General features: G+C 42.3%; 1 protein-coding gene across 1 annotated transcript; it reads left to right on the top strand.

Annotated features, from left to right (window-relative positions):
- The first annotated feature begins 359 nt into the window (after positions 1-359).
- Positions 360-12,419, top strand: stk35 (serine/threonine kinase 35). Its single transcript, XM_028409240.1, has 3 exons — positions 360-1,087; positions 2,872-3,685; positions 11,771-12,419. Exons 1-2 carry the CDS (start codon positions 538-540, stop codon positions 3,612-3,614), a joined length of 1,293 nt encoding a protein of 430 aa, XP_028265041.1. The 5' UTR covers positions 360-537; the 3' UTR covers positions 3,615-3,685; positions 11,771-12,419.
- The last annotated feature ends 4,569 nt before the right edge of the window (positions 12,420-16,988 follow it).

The following is a 16,988-nucleotide window of genomic DNA, read 5'->3' as shown; positions in this document are numbered from 1 at the left end:
TTTTGATTTGTTTTATTTTACAGGTTTTTATGAACATTGCTCAGAATGTCTGCTGTTCACTGTGGATGGAGGTCGGTGGGTCTGCGTACATGCCTGTGTACACGTGCCTCTGCTCCTCTCGTGTTGGCCCACGCTGCCACAGAGCGACGCGTGAATGGAACAACCGCGCCGGCAGACGGACTGCATTAGATCGGTAAAATATTTCAGCATCAAAAGCATCTACTGTAAAAGTAAAAAATACAATAAAATACTTTATCAGGACCTGTGGCAAATTTCAAAATAAAAACAAACGCTGCTGCGTGCGGCGGAGCTGCAGCCTAAGCCACGCCCTCTGTTCTCTGCGAGAGCTGGAACATTTTGTTTATGAAGCCAAATTAGTTGGTACAGCTGGCAGGCTGCGGTGCTGTTCCACCGTTCTCTACGACAGCTGCTAAAACACTGCGTGGAACCTCTCCGAACAGCAGCCAGGTGGACGCAGGGACGTCGGACTTTATTAGTTCAGAGTTAAGTAATGAAAGATACACACGGCCGCCCTTCATGCTTACTTTCAAGAAGAAAGAAGTTATGGATATATGCGACGGAAAGAAGAGAAGAAAGGTAAGCGGCGGCGTACGGGGCTGCAGGCGGAGCGTGGCCGGAAAGATGAAGCGAGAGGCGGGTAAAGTCCTCCGCTCCCGCACGGTAGCAGACAACAACCGCAAGGAGCCTATGGAGGAGGACGACGAAGAAGACGGCTGCTTCTCCATCAGCTTTCTCCGGGGTGACCGGCTGGAGCCCTCTTTGGTCGTGTCACCCCGCTACAGCCTGCTGCGCGAGGTCGGTCGAGGAAGCTATGGGGTTGTGTATGAAGCTATAGCCCGGAAAACAGGGGCCAGGGTGGCGGTAAAGAGGCTCCAATGCGACGCACCAGAAAATGTAGAACTGGCTCTGGCCGAGTTCTGGGCTCTGACGAGTCTGGAGAACCGACACCAGAATGTGGTTCAACTGGAGGAGTGTGTCCTGCAGAGGAACGGCCTGGCCCAGAAGATGAGCCATGGAAACAAGAGGTCCAAACCTTACCTGCGTCTGGTGGAGACCTCACTTAAAGGTACACTGGCCGTGTTTTCTGTCATTTTAGCTGCAACCACACACTGGTGGTGCTGCTAATAACCTAATACATATACATAAAGGACACCTAAAGGAATTTGAAAATTGTGTCACTCCAGAAGTGAGTCTCAAATTAGTTTGAACTAGTGATTTATAAAGTGATATTGATTTTCCAGGCTTAAACCCCAGGTCCAAACTTTCATTTAACCCCCAGCTGTGTCATGTTTAAACAAAAAGACAAACTACTTTCTGCACAGAATGTCTTTAAGCATGTGTAAACACACACACACTAAGCTGCTGAACAGGTGACGTTTGTGCTCCTAAAATTGTGGGCCTGGTGCACACGGACACAGATGAAATAAACAGTCTCATTTATTGAATATAGAAAGATTATATACATGTACAGGAGCAGGCTACTGTCTGTCAGTGGGGTCGCTGTACATCACCTACAGTAGGCACAGAGAGAGTGCGCTGTGCTGTGCTTCCCCCTGCTCAAGAGTACACAGTGTACTACTTGGCAGTATGTTAACCCATGGCTTGATTTCCAGATATTCACATGTTAAACAGTACTCTTACAGTGTAATGTGACATGTTAGAATATAATTCTGTGGCAATGAATTATTTTTTTTTAGATATTGTTGTTGCCGTCGATGCAGTTTGACCTACTTATCACTTCCTTTGTTATTGTTCAGCAAGACTAACTTTGACACCAAAAGATAATGATTCAGTAAATCAAAATTTGTCATTAAAGTCGTAATGCAGGTTGATCTGTGTTCAACAATCGTGCATTAAACATGCAGTCCTTGTTTTCTTTGAATAGCCTGGCTGTTATGTAAGTGTCACAATTCAGGCCCTCAAAATAAAATATTCATCTTCTGCAGCCTGCAACTGACAAAATAGTGTCTGGAGGACCTTAGTGGCAATATGAAGGACATGTTTAATCTGTGTGCCTACTTAGCTTTTGTCTCGCCCCACTTAACCTAGTTTCTGTAGTGTCAAGCCAAGTAGTCAGCAGCAGCCATGACACAACATTGATCATCAGGGTGCAGCGCATTTTGGATGTCTTGAAATCCAGCTTGACTTCAACATCTGAGTTACTTTCTAATTGTGAGAAGAGGTTCTGGACTACACTTCCAATATATTGGTGGTGCTGACAGATACAGTGTGTTGGTATTAGCATTAAGCTGATCAACCTAAACAAATATCAGCTGAGGAATGATGTATTTGTGGCATTTAACAGTTAAAAGTGTCACTTGACTATTTTGTCTGTTTTAAATAAAGTTTTCAACCTTTTCACTCTGAAGTCCAACACCAGGGAAATAGATGTGCTATTTAGCAGCACAATCCTATTCATATGTTCATGCTGTCAACACAGTGTCAGGATCCAAGAATCTGAACTACCTTCCTAAATCTCATGTCTTCAACAGCGCAGACCAGTCAGTTTAGTACAAGACAAATCTGCATCTGAAGTGTCTGCAAAGGTTTGAGGTTTGAAACCTCAAGCACACGAGTGTTTGAAGTGGAAGTGTATAAACAGACTGTGATAGTATCTGATGAGCGTGCACTTACACACTACCGATAATGCTTTTCCTTCCTCTTTAAGCTGCCTGAAACAATTCTGTTAGTGTTAGCATTTGAATCTCAGAAGCAAACACAACACCAACTCAGAAGAAATGTTGTGAAAGACGCACTCTGCTTGTACATACCATAAAAACCAACTGCTTATAACTCTGTCGTAGTTCAACAGCTGCAACCACTAACCATATTTGTTCCTGCTTGCTGCAGGGGAGCGCATCCTGGGTTACCCCGAGGAGCCGTGTTACCTCTGGTTTGTGATGGAGTTCTGCGAGGGAGGGGATCTCAACCAGTATGTTTTGTCTCGCCGGCCCGACCCCCAGACCAACAAGAGTTTTATGCGACAGTTGACGAGTGCTGTAGCTTTTCTTCACAAGAACAACATTGTCCACCGAGATCTGAAACCAGACAACATTCTCATTTCACAGAAATCTGGTTCCCCCGTTCTTAAAGTGGCCGACTTTGGCCTCAGTAAAGTTTGTGCTGGTCTAAACTCCAAGAATGTCGAAGAACACCCTGTAGCAGTAGCTGGCGGCAAAGGGAGCAACCAGAACAACATTGTCAACATAAACAAGTTCTGGCTGTCCTCAGCTTGTGGCTCGGACTTCTACATGGCACCCGAGGTTTGGGAGGGCCACTACACAGCCAAGGCTGATATCTTTGCCCTAGGCATCATCATCTGGGCAATGATCGAGCGGATCACGTTCATAGATGCAGAGTCTAAGCGCGAACTGTTGGGCACCTACATTCGGCAGGGCACCGAGATTGTACCTGTCGGAGAGGCTCTCCTGGAGAACCCCAAGATGGTGCTCCACATCCCTCAAAAGGCCAGAAGCTCCATGTCTGAAGGCGTGAAGAAGCTCCTTCAGGACATGCTTGCAGTCAACCCTCAGGATCGACCAGACGCCTTCCAGCTGGAGGTACGGATGGACCAAGTCACATGTGCAGCATGATGACCCCCACCTTCCCAAAACCTCTTCTTTTTTACCTGATCAGTCAAAGAAGGGACCTCTTTACCTTCCAGGTAAGATCCAATATCTTGGTCCATGACAAGTGTCATGTTAAATTTTTTTAGCTTAGCTTAACTTCTGATGTTTCTCTGGTCTTAAAGAAGTGGTGTGTGGGATTTAGGGGGTTACTGCATGTAGAAATGTTTGTACAGTAGCTTATAGTGGATGAATAATGATTGTAGCTAAGGAGGGAGTTGAGTACAGTTGATTACAGGCTTTACTGTCACTTCTACCCCCAACTAAATCCAACACACTGGTCTTGGAAAGGGAACACTGGCAGTAGTTAACCCAGGGCTGAAAACTGCTAATCTTCCTTTGAGCTGACACCATTAGCCTTTCTTGTGCAGGTCACCATCTGTAACATTCAAGAGTCCCTGGTGATGTGAAGTGAGTGGTTGTTGTGGTTTACAACTTCTTTGTGTGTGTGTGTTTTCACAAATCGGCGTCCTCTTCCATATTATTAGGTGGTTGACAAGGCTTTAACTGACATGATGGCCCAGTCTCTTTACTGTAAATAGTCCCTAAGCTGGACCGCTGCTGCTCCTGATTTCTGCCAAGGCTTCCTACGTCACTGTAGAGGAAACAAGATTAACACTAGTGAAAGTATATACTGCTGTGCGCTGATGTCAGGACACAAGCGTGACAAAAGTGAGCTATTCATACCACACAATAACTCTTATTTAAGATGAATGAACAAATACAAAAGTGTTACACTGATGGACAGGGGGGTTGTTGACAGCCTCTCGGTTGCAGTAGGTGGTGTTAAGAACAGCAATCAAGAGTGAGGACGACTTTTAGATTGGTACTGGAAAGCTAACAGGGTGCAGCCCGGGCCTGAGGGCAAACTGCCTGGCTTTGATTGAATGCACACAGCCTCTGTGAGAGAGAGAGAGAGAGAGAGAGAGAGAAAGAACCAGAAAACAATGAGTTATTGGCAGAGAGGCAGGGACAGTGAAGGAGCTTTGGCAGATGTACAGTAGACATGCTTTTTGTGTTGCTTGCTACTTTGCACGAGTCACAGCGAACACAATGACACTACGCCATTAGAAGTATTCAGAGGGGCATTCCTACCTGCTGCTTGCTAACTGCTTTACATTCTCACAGCTCATACAAGGAAGCTGTTACATTTGGCTGTATACTCATGTTGTGGCCACACAGCTTTGTTTGCATAGCTAGCTTATTACTATAGAATAGTGAAAGATGATCACTATGAGTTGCTATTTTTTTTTAGACATTGACATATTGTACCGATGACATACTTTCTGCATTTCCTGCATTTTCTGTTTTGCATTGAGACGAGGAGAGACAGGTGTGCATGGAGGGGAACATTGGAGCTACTGTTGTGTGAAGAACAAGATTGTACTGTGCTCACTATTGCCCACACACTGTCCATTTTTGTCTCTGGGGACTTCTCAGAAGCACTCATTTAATATTATTAATAATGTTTTTGTCACAGTTTAAGGTAGTGTCTTACAATAAAAACTGTCCTTCAGGACACTATTAAGCTGAGACAACATGTTTTCATTATCCACCTAGGAATCAAAGTGTTATTTCTGAACCTTGAAAAAGGAGATCACTTTACTTATTTATCTGATATCATCTGTAAAAACAGTTCTTCACTGATTCAGTAAATTAAACTTCTGACAGGCGTAACAGGGTTTTTCCCACTTAGAAGTATTTTTGCCACCCTCCAAGGAGCTTCTAGCCACACCCCAAGAAAAATCATCAGCATGAAAAGGATAAGAATTAGAATATAGCAACTCAAATTTTATCCAGATCTTGAAACAGCTGTTGAAGAATGTGAATTTATTATGATGTCAGACCTCGATGCATCAAAGACCTTAAAGGTGGGGTAGGAGATTTCATTCCGATGCACTTTTTCTTAAATTAGTGTAACTTCTCTTTGCAATCCGATAGCAACCAATTAGTTCGGCAGTTTCGCTTTAAAGTGAAGAATATGAATCATCTGTGGAAGCTATAAAACACTAGAAACATCAGAACGGGCGTGTGTTTACTTTCAAAATCTGGCTGACTCTCACTGAGTTTTCAAAATCTCCTTCCCTACCTTTAAGCTCACGTGAGGCCTTGAACTATACAAGTTGAAGTTTGAATTGTTGCTGTATTTGTGGTTCCTTTTCACCTTCCCTTTGTGTTCGATATTGAACTACTGCTTCTCCTTATTTCGGTACAATAGAGGTATTAAACTTTGGTATCTTAGTATTTGTTCTTGTGACATTTGAAATTGTTGGTCTGTTGTATAAACCGGTTATTTTCCTCTTCCTTTTTAAGGACTCTACTCTTATGGTGTTACTTTATCTGCCGTAATCACATTATGAAAGGATGATTGGTGTGTATTTAAACAGCCTGTTCTAGGCTATTGTTTATTTACCTGAGTTCAGGAAGAATATATCCATTGAAGTCAAATATGCCATTATTAATAACAGCTTTTTATTATTGTAGAATTCTTCAAAACTGAGTAGGAAATGACTTCTTCTGCAACAGTGAGAGTTCAGGAGAATTGTCCCTATAAGATTATTGTCTCAGTTTGCTATTCAGAGCGGAAACTCCTTGTAGCACATCAAACAACCACCGAGTGGATGCTCAGTGACCCAAACCGGCCGTCTGTTTGTTTGAACTTGAACTCCCCACTGACCAGGACAAAACTCTGCTTTTGTTCAACAATTAGCTCTCCAATCCTTTAGACTATTCTTTGTTAACCCATTCTAAGTGCCTGCTCATAGACCCCGTCTGGTGACGTAATAACACACAGCTGTCAGCAGGCTTGGCGTGTTAGCTTGCTGCCTCCAATTGGTCCTCATCCTCTCGCTAAATGATGGGATAGCATGTTACGCAACAGGCCCACAGCCAGGCACTGGTTCATTGGGCAAACTTGTCATCTGTTGAAGAGAGGGATTAGTGACTGTAAACACCCAAAGGTGGGGAGGCAGTGGTTTCTGTGTTTATTTATGTCAAGAGCTGGTTAGATGAGGGGACAGCTAAAATATTCAGATCAATGGGGAGGTTTAGCACACAAAGAACAGTACGATGGGACAATATGAAGGCTTACTAATGTTTATCATGGAATATGGTTTGCCGTAATTATAATAGGGATGGATACAACTGAATTTGGAATTACTGTAGGATTAGTGTTCAATGGAATTCTAAGGAAAAAGTACAACCCTGGCTAGAAGTAGAGAAATTCAAATACATCTTTCAGCACAATTATAAAGGCATAAATTCTTTTAGGAAAGTTGAATCTTTATTATTATTATTTATTCTCATATAGAGACAGTGTGTGTGTTTGTGTGTGTGTGTATGAGACGAGACAGAGGTTGTGTGCCCGAGTTTGTTCATGGCAGGAATGTACAGTACGGAGTAAAACAATAAAGCTTCAGCCCTGCAAAGACATCATTAATCAACAGATGCTGCAATGCGACCTTATTTTACTGATGCATGGATGCATTTTTTTCGGTGGGGGGGGGGCATAGTCAAGGCGGGGGCCAACTATAAATCTCTGCGGGAAACCCTGCTGTAATGTCTTATTTATGTTTTGACAGACACTGACATTAAGGAATAATAATAATGGAATTTTCTGTTGTAAACAGGGCTTATTTCCATTGATCGTTACGGGCCAAACAGGGCCTGATTGTCAGTCCAATGCTTACTGTAGCCTGTGGTGTCAGGAAGTGTGTCCTAAAAAAATCATCCACAGCAGCAAGGCACACTAGGAACTATTTGGGGAATCCCCTCCAATATTTATGGACACTGAAAAATAAAAGAAGGCAAAAGGCTTTGTTGCGCTACTGATCGCTGATGTTAGTTTGTCATGCGATTGCGATTTGTGTCATTGCGTGTATGATGTGTAGGTATTCCGGCTGTTTAATAGACATAATGCTGTCTATATTTTACTTGTCAGAGTGTGATGATGATGTGTATGTGTGTTTTGTGACATCCCTCTGTCTGACCCGTCCTGTCTGCCCCCCCCTCCCTGCATGGACAATGAGAGTGCTGCTTCTGGTCCAGGGCTTATGGAGGCTTTCTGCGGGAACATTTTGTCCTCGCGCTGCGTGCCAGCCGTGTGCCGCCTCTGTCTAAAAAGAGGCCAGAGCACTGTAAGCCCTCAGCCCTCCCCGCACGTATACAGTCCTTACTTCAGGGATCCTTGATTTTTATTGACAGCCTGTGAACAGTCTTTGCACAAGCTGAGGCATTTTCAGGGTGTTGGTCCTTGCAGAGAATGCCAAAATGCCTTCATGTACTGTAATAAACACGCTGATGCCACCATGCAGGTTTAGTGCATGTGAAGGTCTATTTAAGCTTAATATTTAAAGCAGCATATGATTACCAACTGAACTCCTCTAAAGGAAAAGATGTTGGGACTGCAGTTTAAATTGAGGGTATGGTATGTTCTATATCGACTCAGTCAGCGGGTGGTATTATGGAGCAGCTGTGAAATGCCAGAGAGAAGCCACCTTTATGAGATTTGGGGAGTGGGTGTGATGAGCCTTTTTGCGTTCTTATGTAACACAGTTGTAAAAGAGAGCTTTCAGTGGTCGGAGGCTTGTAAACATTTCCTGTGGGCCCTCCAGGGTCAGAACAAGAACTGCAAAAACAGGTTTCTGCACAAATAATTCAGATGAAGTGACTTTCTTGTTCATACAAGACTACACACTAAGAGCAACAAAATCTTTAATATTTTGTCAGTTATGATGGATAAGGATCCACAACACCCCTGTCGTCTCACAGTACTCTAGACTAACGTGGGTCCAGATCTTTTCCTCTCTGCTGCCCCCATTCATAGCGGCTGTGTTGGATCTAATGAGTTGTAAACTCTTTAAACCACCTTAATCTCCTCGAAGTCTGCGTACCATTTATCACTTCTGCAGGTTCTGCTTGTTGTCATATTTTGGCCTCTTAGAAGACTCTGTTTGGTACTGTGTCTTAATGTGAGGATACACTCCAACAAAGCTGGCAGGATTGATTTTGGCCTGTAAATAAAAGATGAGTAGAGGTGTGGTCAGCATCTGTTGCAGAGGGCATGGATTTGCATTTGCTGCGTCACTGCTGTTTCTGTACGTGTAACCCAAGAAGCGGCAACTGTAAAAATCTATGACTGTTATAGGAAGACATCTTTTAATAGCAGTTTAGTTTTATTAGTAAACACAAAGTCAGTAAGGAAAGGCTTTTCTAGCTGAGTAGACCTACATAGTCAAAAGTCTTCATGAATGCCAGCAGAGTAGAGAAGGTATTTATTTTGCATTCCTCACAACCTCAAAACCACACAGGCTAATCCTAGAGAGCTGCCACAGTGTCCTGCGAAAAGCAGCCCCCACCACTTCCCCAAAGATACCGGTCTCTGCCGGTTTTTAATGAGGTAGTCTGCTTTTGCGTTATGCAATAACAGCCTGAGGAGACAGCAAGCCTTAGTTTGTCCAGGATCTGTACCCAGTGTTTTCCTACATTTTGTTTATTTGCATTAGTAGTAAGAACTCCCTATAGGGCAAATCAGAAAACAGTAGGGTTTAAAATGTTTACATGTTCAGCTGTCAGCAACATTTGGACCACAGCGTGTTGACTGACGTAAGTGTAACACAAAAAAATGCTCAGGATGAACTGTAGCTTTAATGCTCTCTATAAGGTAATGTCCAGAATCTGCTTTTGGAAGTTGTGCTGTGTAATGCTAGTCCTCTGTGTCATGGTGTTTCTGACAGACGTCAAATTGTTAGCCCCCCTATGAAAACGCTATTCTTTAAAAAAAATGTTTCATTTCTAACTAAACTAAACTAAACTAGCTTCATTTAGTAAGCTAATTGTCAGTTGTATGAGTCTTGTCTCCTGAGGAATTCTTTGGAGAAGAATGGACTAGGGACAGATTTTAAAATCAGATTTTGGCCAGGGCTTTGTGCAGGCTCGTCAATAACTTTCAGTTTGCTCTCCTGGAGGTAGTCCTTCACTAGAAGAGACGTATATTTCTGGTCATTATTATGGTGGAAGAGAGAATAATATCAAAACTTGTGCTGACTGCTTTAGCCTTTCTCTTAAGATCATGACATCTTCCATCCTGACAAGATACCCTGTATCAGCTGTGTTTTTTGGGTTATACACCTCTACTTTCTTTATCCGAACAAAGGCAACATCTCTGTGAGTTCTAGTTTTGTTTCTGATCAAATGACACACTTCCAATATGTGTCATCTGTCTCCAGGTTGTCCCTAGAATACTAGTCATCATAACTGCTTTTCTCCAAAGGTCTTTTCTGCGTCGTGTTCCATAAAACAGTTTTTATTAGTCAAGTACAACTATAATAACTGGTAGGTCAAAGTCTTTATCCAAACCAACAGTGAGCCACATAACATAATTCTAAATGAGGTTGTCTTCCAAAGCAATATGTTTTGTTGGTAGAGTACTCACACAGAGGCCGTTTTAATCTGGGGAAAAAACAGAAGTTCTACTTTCACTTCAGCTTCCCAAGTTTGTCCTGCTGAATGCTTGGTCCTTAACTACATAACTAGGACAAGTGAAGAAGTAGCGTGTGTAGCCTGCAGCCACAGTGTGTAGTGTTGCATAACCTCTCTTTGGTGGGTGTCACTTAGGTATGTATGAGAGGTATGCCCTTTAAAAGTACGAGGGTGATGTCAGAGTTCAGCGGGTTCAGAGACGCTCACAGCAGCTGTAACAGCATGAAAATGTGCTGAATGTTGAAAAATCTCAGCTGGGTCAGTGAGTTCATATACCTCGCCTGTGGGTGGTAAAACCATGATCAAGTTAGACATGACTGGGATCCCTTGAACAAAGCAGGCTAAATCAGCCACTCACAGCAGATCAACAGTGCCTAACCTTTAACATGTCAGGGTAAAAATCTGTGAGGAACCTATAAGGTCCTGTGGGATGACCTAATTTTTACTGTCCACAAACATCATCTCCCATTCACTTCCAACGTGCGTGCTTTCTGCTAAGCCGACCCACTTGTGTTTTTACCATGTGCTATGATGTTATGCAACCTGTGAAAAGAGGAACAAACCGCTGCTAACCCGAGCAGAGGCACGTCAGCCGCTGCTCGGGCTATTATTAGAGAACAGCACTGAACTAAACCTGGACACATGCACAGGCAGGAGGTATGCTCAGGTGTCAGGTGGAGAGAAGTGTCACTTTAAAAGTAGGTACACATAGAAGCACTTTAGATGACTCTGGAAAAAAATCATGAAAATTATAAACATCACTTTGTATTTGAGCTTTTATTAAATTAATATTTATAATTATGTATTTATTTTTTGGTTTGAACATTGATTTGATAACTCTCTTGTTGTTTACTACAGTCATTGCAGAAATCTGCCCACACAGCTGCAGGCTTGCATGTCAATTCTGGCAGTGTTGAAACTCAAGTGCAGTCCAATTGCAAGTCATGTGGGACTGACAGACAGCTCTGCCAATAACCTGTGTAACATCTGCAGATATATCCAGGGGCTACTTTCCTCTGTTTGTTTTGATGTTCTGCACAGATCAACAGTCTTTTCCTAATTGTTATTCTTCCCTTTATTACATCTGACGTGCAGCTGCAGCTCTGTATTTGATTCTACATACAATGATATTCATTTTTGCACCTACACTCTTGTACCAGCTTCTTTGAGCCAAACCCGGCCTATAGTTTGGGTCTCTGTTACTATTGTAACAACTCCCAGCTTTTCTATAGCATGAATTGCTGTCTTACGGTCTCACGGTGTCTGGTTCTGCCACTAAAACACCTAATTTGAGATCCTGACCACACACTGTGAGGCCGCCCTGGCTTGTTAGGGGTGTTTTCAGCTGGAAATATCGATATTTTGGTCTGACATTGAGACATGAGTCTATTTTCCAGTTCACATTGTCTGTAAGATGTCGTTGGTTTCTCTTGTTACTGCTCTGACACATATAGCACAAACGGTAAAAGAGGGAGCAGTTTCTTGGAGGGACGGGTGGTCAGACAATGGCAGAGGAAATGCTGAGGTGTACCGAACCCAACATTGCATACCAAACAGTTTCAGGAAGAACACATCAACACAGAGCCTCATACTGAGCTGTAGCACCAACAAAAGCTAACCTGTTGCTTCTTTTGTCTCCGCAGTTTTGTTTACTACATGGACTCCAGCGGAAAAAGGGACACAAACTGTGAACTGTGAAGAATCCACAATCATCAGTCTTTTTGGGCAAATGATGGGCTTTACAAATAATGATTCCGAACCTCTGGGACAGGAACAATATGCAAAACAGACTACAGCACCATCCAGTTACAATCAGCGTCACTGTGGAGCTGAAAGCTGTGAAGTCAAACCAGGTTTATTACATTTGTCGTTTTCATTGATTTTTGCCCCTAGTGTAACCGAGCTCTTCCTTTGTATTTAAAACAAACTGCGGCACAGGTTACCATACTGCACCTTTATACTCATGACGGTAAAGTATGTCACTGCCCCTTACAACCTCGTGCCTTAATGCCTGGATCTTTCAAATGAGAAGTCTGGAACAACACACTTTCTAAACAATATCGCAGGCTGTCAGAATGAGAATGTGATCATTTGATGCCCCTCCTCTTAAGTGCAATCACAGTGCTAAAGCTCCATACAAGGTGAAGACACCAGCATCACATGTAGAGTCTGTGCCACACAGACACACACACTCACTGAAGGAATTTCAACACTTTGTCCCTGCAGCAGCAGGCCTGTTAGCTCCATACTGTACAGTGCAATTGTAACCAAACAATGTCCAGCAGATAGTCACAAAATTTGCAAAGACAGCCTGCTGGACATGTGTGTATCGTCACAGCATTAACACACTTGCTATATTCACGTGTGACCAAGAAACCGCTCTAACCATCTGGTGGACTAACATCATGTTTGTGTCCTGTACCTGCTGTTTTCTATTAAGTATGGCTCCTCAAACTGAACCACTTTATCAGCTCAGTTTGTCACTTCACTTTATTTTCAAAGCTTGAGAGTGGTGTCATATGACTTAGAGCCTGATATATTAGTCTGCCAATTGTTGGACTCTATGAATAAATTGTGATGGGTCATGCTAAGAGGATACCCCAGCAGTATTGAGCCATCTGTGTCCGATGTGGGGACTGTCACAGGAAATTTGAAGATTTGCCATCTGGAAATAATCATCTTACCGGCCCCTTCCTTCCTTTCCCCTCTCTCCTATTGAAGTGCTTTAAACTCTTTGCAGTGGCACGTAGTGGGCACACTCAAAGCCGTGGTTGGTAGGTTGGAGCTCACTATCTAGTCATATACAGTGGAACTAGAGCAGCCAAAGTGTGCATTTATTGGTGAGCTTGGTCTCCATGTTCCAGGCGTGTAGAAAGCTGTGCTAGCTTTCAGAGGGACACTGTTTAGCATTTGGCTTCAGTTCAGCAACTCGGCAGATTTTCATGTGTTTTGTAGTGAGATCCTACCTCATTCTCAGTACTAGGAAAACATTCTATACACCTCGATAGTCTCTTTAGCAACATAGTGGTTCTGATACAGAGGGCACTTTGCTTGATTTTTACCTCAGACTTTTATTTTGAAGCAACCTCAGACTGACTTTTCTGTGTGCTGTTTTGCTTGGATGCTAACATGCTAACACAACTGCTAAAATGTGAAGGTGTTGAATTTCAGGATGAGACTTAACGTCTGCTGACAGACTTGTGTAGCACATACAAAATCAGTTTTTAACCCTTCGGTATCTGTTTACAGCAGTCCTCTGGACATGAAAGGACATGGTTGATAAAGGCATAAGCTATCTAAGCATTTTTTTTTAACCCAGTTGCCCTGCTGCCACAGTGTTTCTAACTGAGCCACTTCATTTAGCTCCCCTTAGACTAGGAATGGTTCCACTTTAAACACTTTACACTATGCAAAACAGTTCACCGCCTCACTGTAAACACCTTACAGGGGCACATTGCTCTCAAGATTATGTGCGTAATATCTTTCTTCTTTTTAGTGCATATTTCCAGTGTGTACAGAAATGTGTCTTTTACATGTTGTAAAATAAGTTGTTTTTTTTCTTATTGAAGCTGACAGGAGCCATTTGATGTTTGAGAAAGCATCTGCTGTAAATATGTTTGACAACTTTTCATGAATAAACGATCAAAAAATATAAAAAAAAATGTGTCTGTCTGATTCAGGATGCTTTGTATTTTATCATAAAAGATAAAGACACACACACACACATAATTAAAGGACCAAAAAAAGATGAATGTTCTCTGATGTCACCCTGAGAGCTTAGCAGGAGACTCTGGTCATCCATATGTCCCACCCATCATTCAATGGGACCACACCCTTATTTTATGAATAATTTAAATCTAAACGAGCGAGTTATAAATGGAGAAATTGTAAATATAGATAACAATAGAGAAATTTAAGTTTAACTGTGAAGGCCTATGGGTATCACAAGAAAATAAGAACATCACATTATAAATAAAATAAAAAATGAAAAAAAAAACACTTTTGCACCAGTAACATATAATAATAATCACAAGAACCAATCATTCTGATTCAGTTGACATATTTCTGCCCATATTTTCACTGACATTCACTCAGACAGACAGTGACTCCATTATCCACTGCTAACTAATGCCTCATTTGCGCTTGGCAAAATGAATTTGTGTGTTTTACAGCGTTTGTGTCCCTTCACTGTGTCCACTGCACTGTGGACGAGGTTGTTTCCCACAGTAGTCTAATCCCCCAAATGCTTGCTGGATTAACACACAGGGTTTGTTTTATCAGTCTAGAATCACCAGACAGTGTCCAGGCTTAGATCTCCAACCAAACAACAACCGCTTCAGTTATTTGGAGGTGATGTGACACAGATCTTTTGAGGATTTGACTCATGTTGCATTTAACATTAACACACAGTATCGTTCATCCGATCATACATAAAAATGTGAGGATGGCAGTGTTCTAATAAAAGGGCGGAGCTCCTATATGTCTAAACCTAAATGGTGGTGTCTGAGGCCAAGGTGACAGGGATGCTGGTGATCTGATGTGGAGTGGACTCTGATGAGCTCAAGCTGGGCACTTAATGCAAAGACTGGTAAGGAAATAGAGGAATATCACAGCAATTACATTATAATGACAAGAAACATCATGTTTATCAAAACATAATGACATTGGCTAATAGAGATTATAGCATAATCTGAATTAATCAGCCACTCTTCTTGTCATTGATGCCTGTTTTGTAGAGGTCTTTGGTGCTCCTATATCTATTTAAAACTGATGCCTTTATGCTGATGATGTTGTTGCGCAACCTTATCTCAGTATTTTGCAGGGCTGCCATGGCTTTGTGCCACCTATATTAAATATGATTGGTGTAAAGATATACAGGCCAGCATGGAAAGTATAGATTTTGTGTTGAGTTTAACTAATACTAATATTAAAAGCGAGAATGTTTAAGTTGTTTTTTGGTCGGTGTCATTCTGCAGACTTCAGGAAAAGGAGTGGTGTCTGCAGCAGTAGCAAACAGGGGGAGAGTGGAAAGAACAACAAAGAGCAGCAATCCTATTGGCCGAGAGAGAGAGAGAGAGAGTGGAATACCCCCTACCATTATAAGCATGTGAACAAGTGTTAAAATACACCACAGGAGGTCATGCCTGTCGCAGTCCTGATCAGACACAAAACCCTATAAAGCCATATAACCACCGTCCGATTAGCCTGCTGGATTAATTAAACTGTGCACAATGGTGATGGGTGGGGGCCTTGGAATCCCCACTGATACTTCCCACAGTATGCTCACACAATGCCTTGCACACAGACAGCAATATGCTAGTGTTCTTTATGTTCAGCTGGGTACACGGTGTCCTAAGAGTGGAGGAGCAGGGAGGAGGGAGGGGTGGGAGGGGCAGCTATAGGCAGTGAAATGGAGCTAAACGGCAGGAGGCGGAGGGGGGGTGGGGTTTTTTACGCCGCACATGAATTGAAAGAAGATAAGAACAGCTGTGACATGAGCATCAAGCAGCCAATAGGAAGCTTCTGACTTATAGTAAAGGATTAGACTTGAAGAATCAAAAATCTATTATTGATGTGATCATGTAGGATTCGTGTGTCTGTGTCTGTTTAGGGAGATAAAACAAAGACAGCAGCAGAACTGCAGCGTGTTTTGGCAGCTCTGTTTTTTTTGCTGGGTATTTGTACTTTTACTTAAGTACCAAGCGTCAACACTTCCTCCACCACAGTCTAAAAATATAATATGCTTAGATCCTGTGATTAGTAGACACCTGTGGTGCACTGTATATACAGCCTTTTATCAGTTACAAGTTGCAATTGTACAAAATCATATTGCACACAAAATATTTGTCAGACTGCAGTATTTTTCTATATATAATGAAAAAAAAAGTGCCTTTGACATAAATGTAACCCCAAATCAAACCCTAATATCACTTCACCTAAACGGCAACATTCAATACAACATACATATGTTACAAAAACAAAACTCCTCTCAACACATGTTAAGAATGAGGAAACTGGTAACGTGTGCTGTGTCCGTCGCCGCTTGTCGACAGGAGTTACAAATGTGTTGCTTCACTTAAAGCGTATGTGCTGCAGTCTGAGGATATGCTGTGTTTCAGGCCAGAGAACAACATGTCCACACAAGAATGGTGGGGTGGGGCGGGAGTCTACGTCACACACACACACACACACACACACACACACATATACGCACATATACAAAGATTACATGTACCCCACTGGTATCAGTAGACAACACTCCCTATCTTTAGGCCTTAAAGACGTTTGTTAAAGGAGGTGTGTAACTATTTTAGTTTTAAACATTCACACATTAACAAAAAGGAAGTTAGGCTTCTTGGCTCATCATACAATAACATTATTTAATAGAGCCATAGGGGTAAAGTTATACTAATATAAGCAAAACAAAAAAAAAGTTTATTCTGATGGAACATATGATTGTATTGTCCGACTGGTTGGGGGTGGTGGGGATGTGGACTCAAGAGACTGGGGTTTAAGTTTTTACTCACAGTTAACTTTGGTTAAGTGTTCCCTAATGGTTGGGGTGTGTTTACCATGACTGCGAGTCCTAGCCCCCATGAGTATGTAGAGATGTACTGAACTATCAACCTCCTCTCACACTTACCTTGTGAGGACAGACTGTAATATGTATAATGTGACCCTGTGGATGTGTTTGCTGTGTTAGGTATTTGCTGGTTTGTTGTTAGCACTTAGAAGAGCTGTGTGACTAGCTTAAATAGTTTGTGATCGTGCTTTCAAATTGTACAATGTAAAGGGTCAGGCCAGGGTTATCAGCCCATTGAATGGCTGTAATCAGTTGGCCAAGACATACAGTGGTACAAC

This window comes from Parambassis ranga, chromosome 7, assembly GCF_900634625.1.
Source record: "Parambassis ranga chromosome 7, fParRan2.1, whole genome shotgun sequence".
Taxonomy (NCBI): Eukaryota; Metazoa; Chordata; class Actinopteri; family Ambassidae; genus Parambassis; species Parambassis ranga.
Note: the sequence above shows the minus strand (reverse complement) of the source record. Positions and strands in the feature narration are given on the sequence as shown.

Bases quoted from the DNA above. Each gene is read 5' to 3' on its own strand.
- stk35 (XM_028409240.1), top strand. From the start codon at position 538: ATGCTTACTTTCAAGAAGAAAGAAGTTATGGATATATGCGACGGAAAG. The intron at 1,088-2,871 runs GTACACTGGCCG...TGCTTGCTGCAG, and splicing joins GGTGGAGACCTCACTTAAAG to GGGAGCGCATCCTGGGTTAC.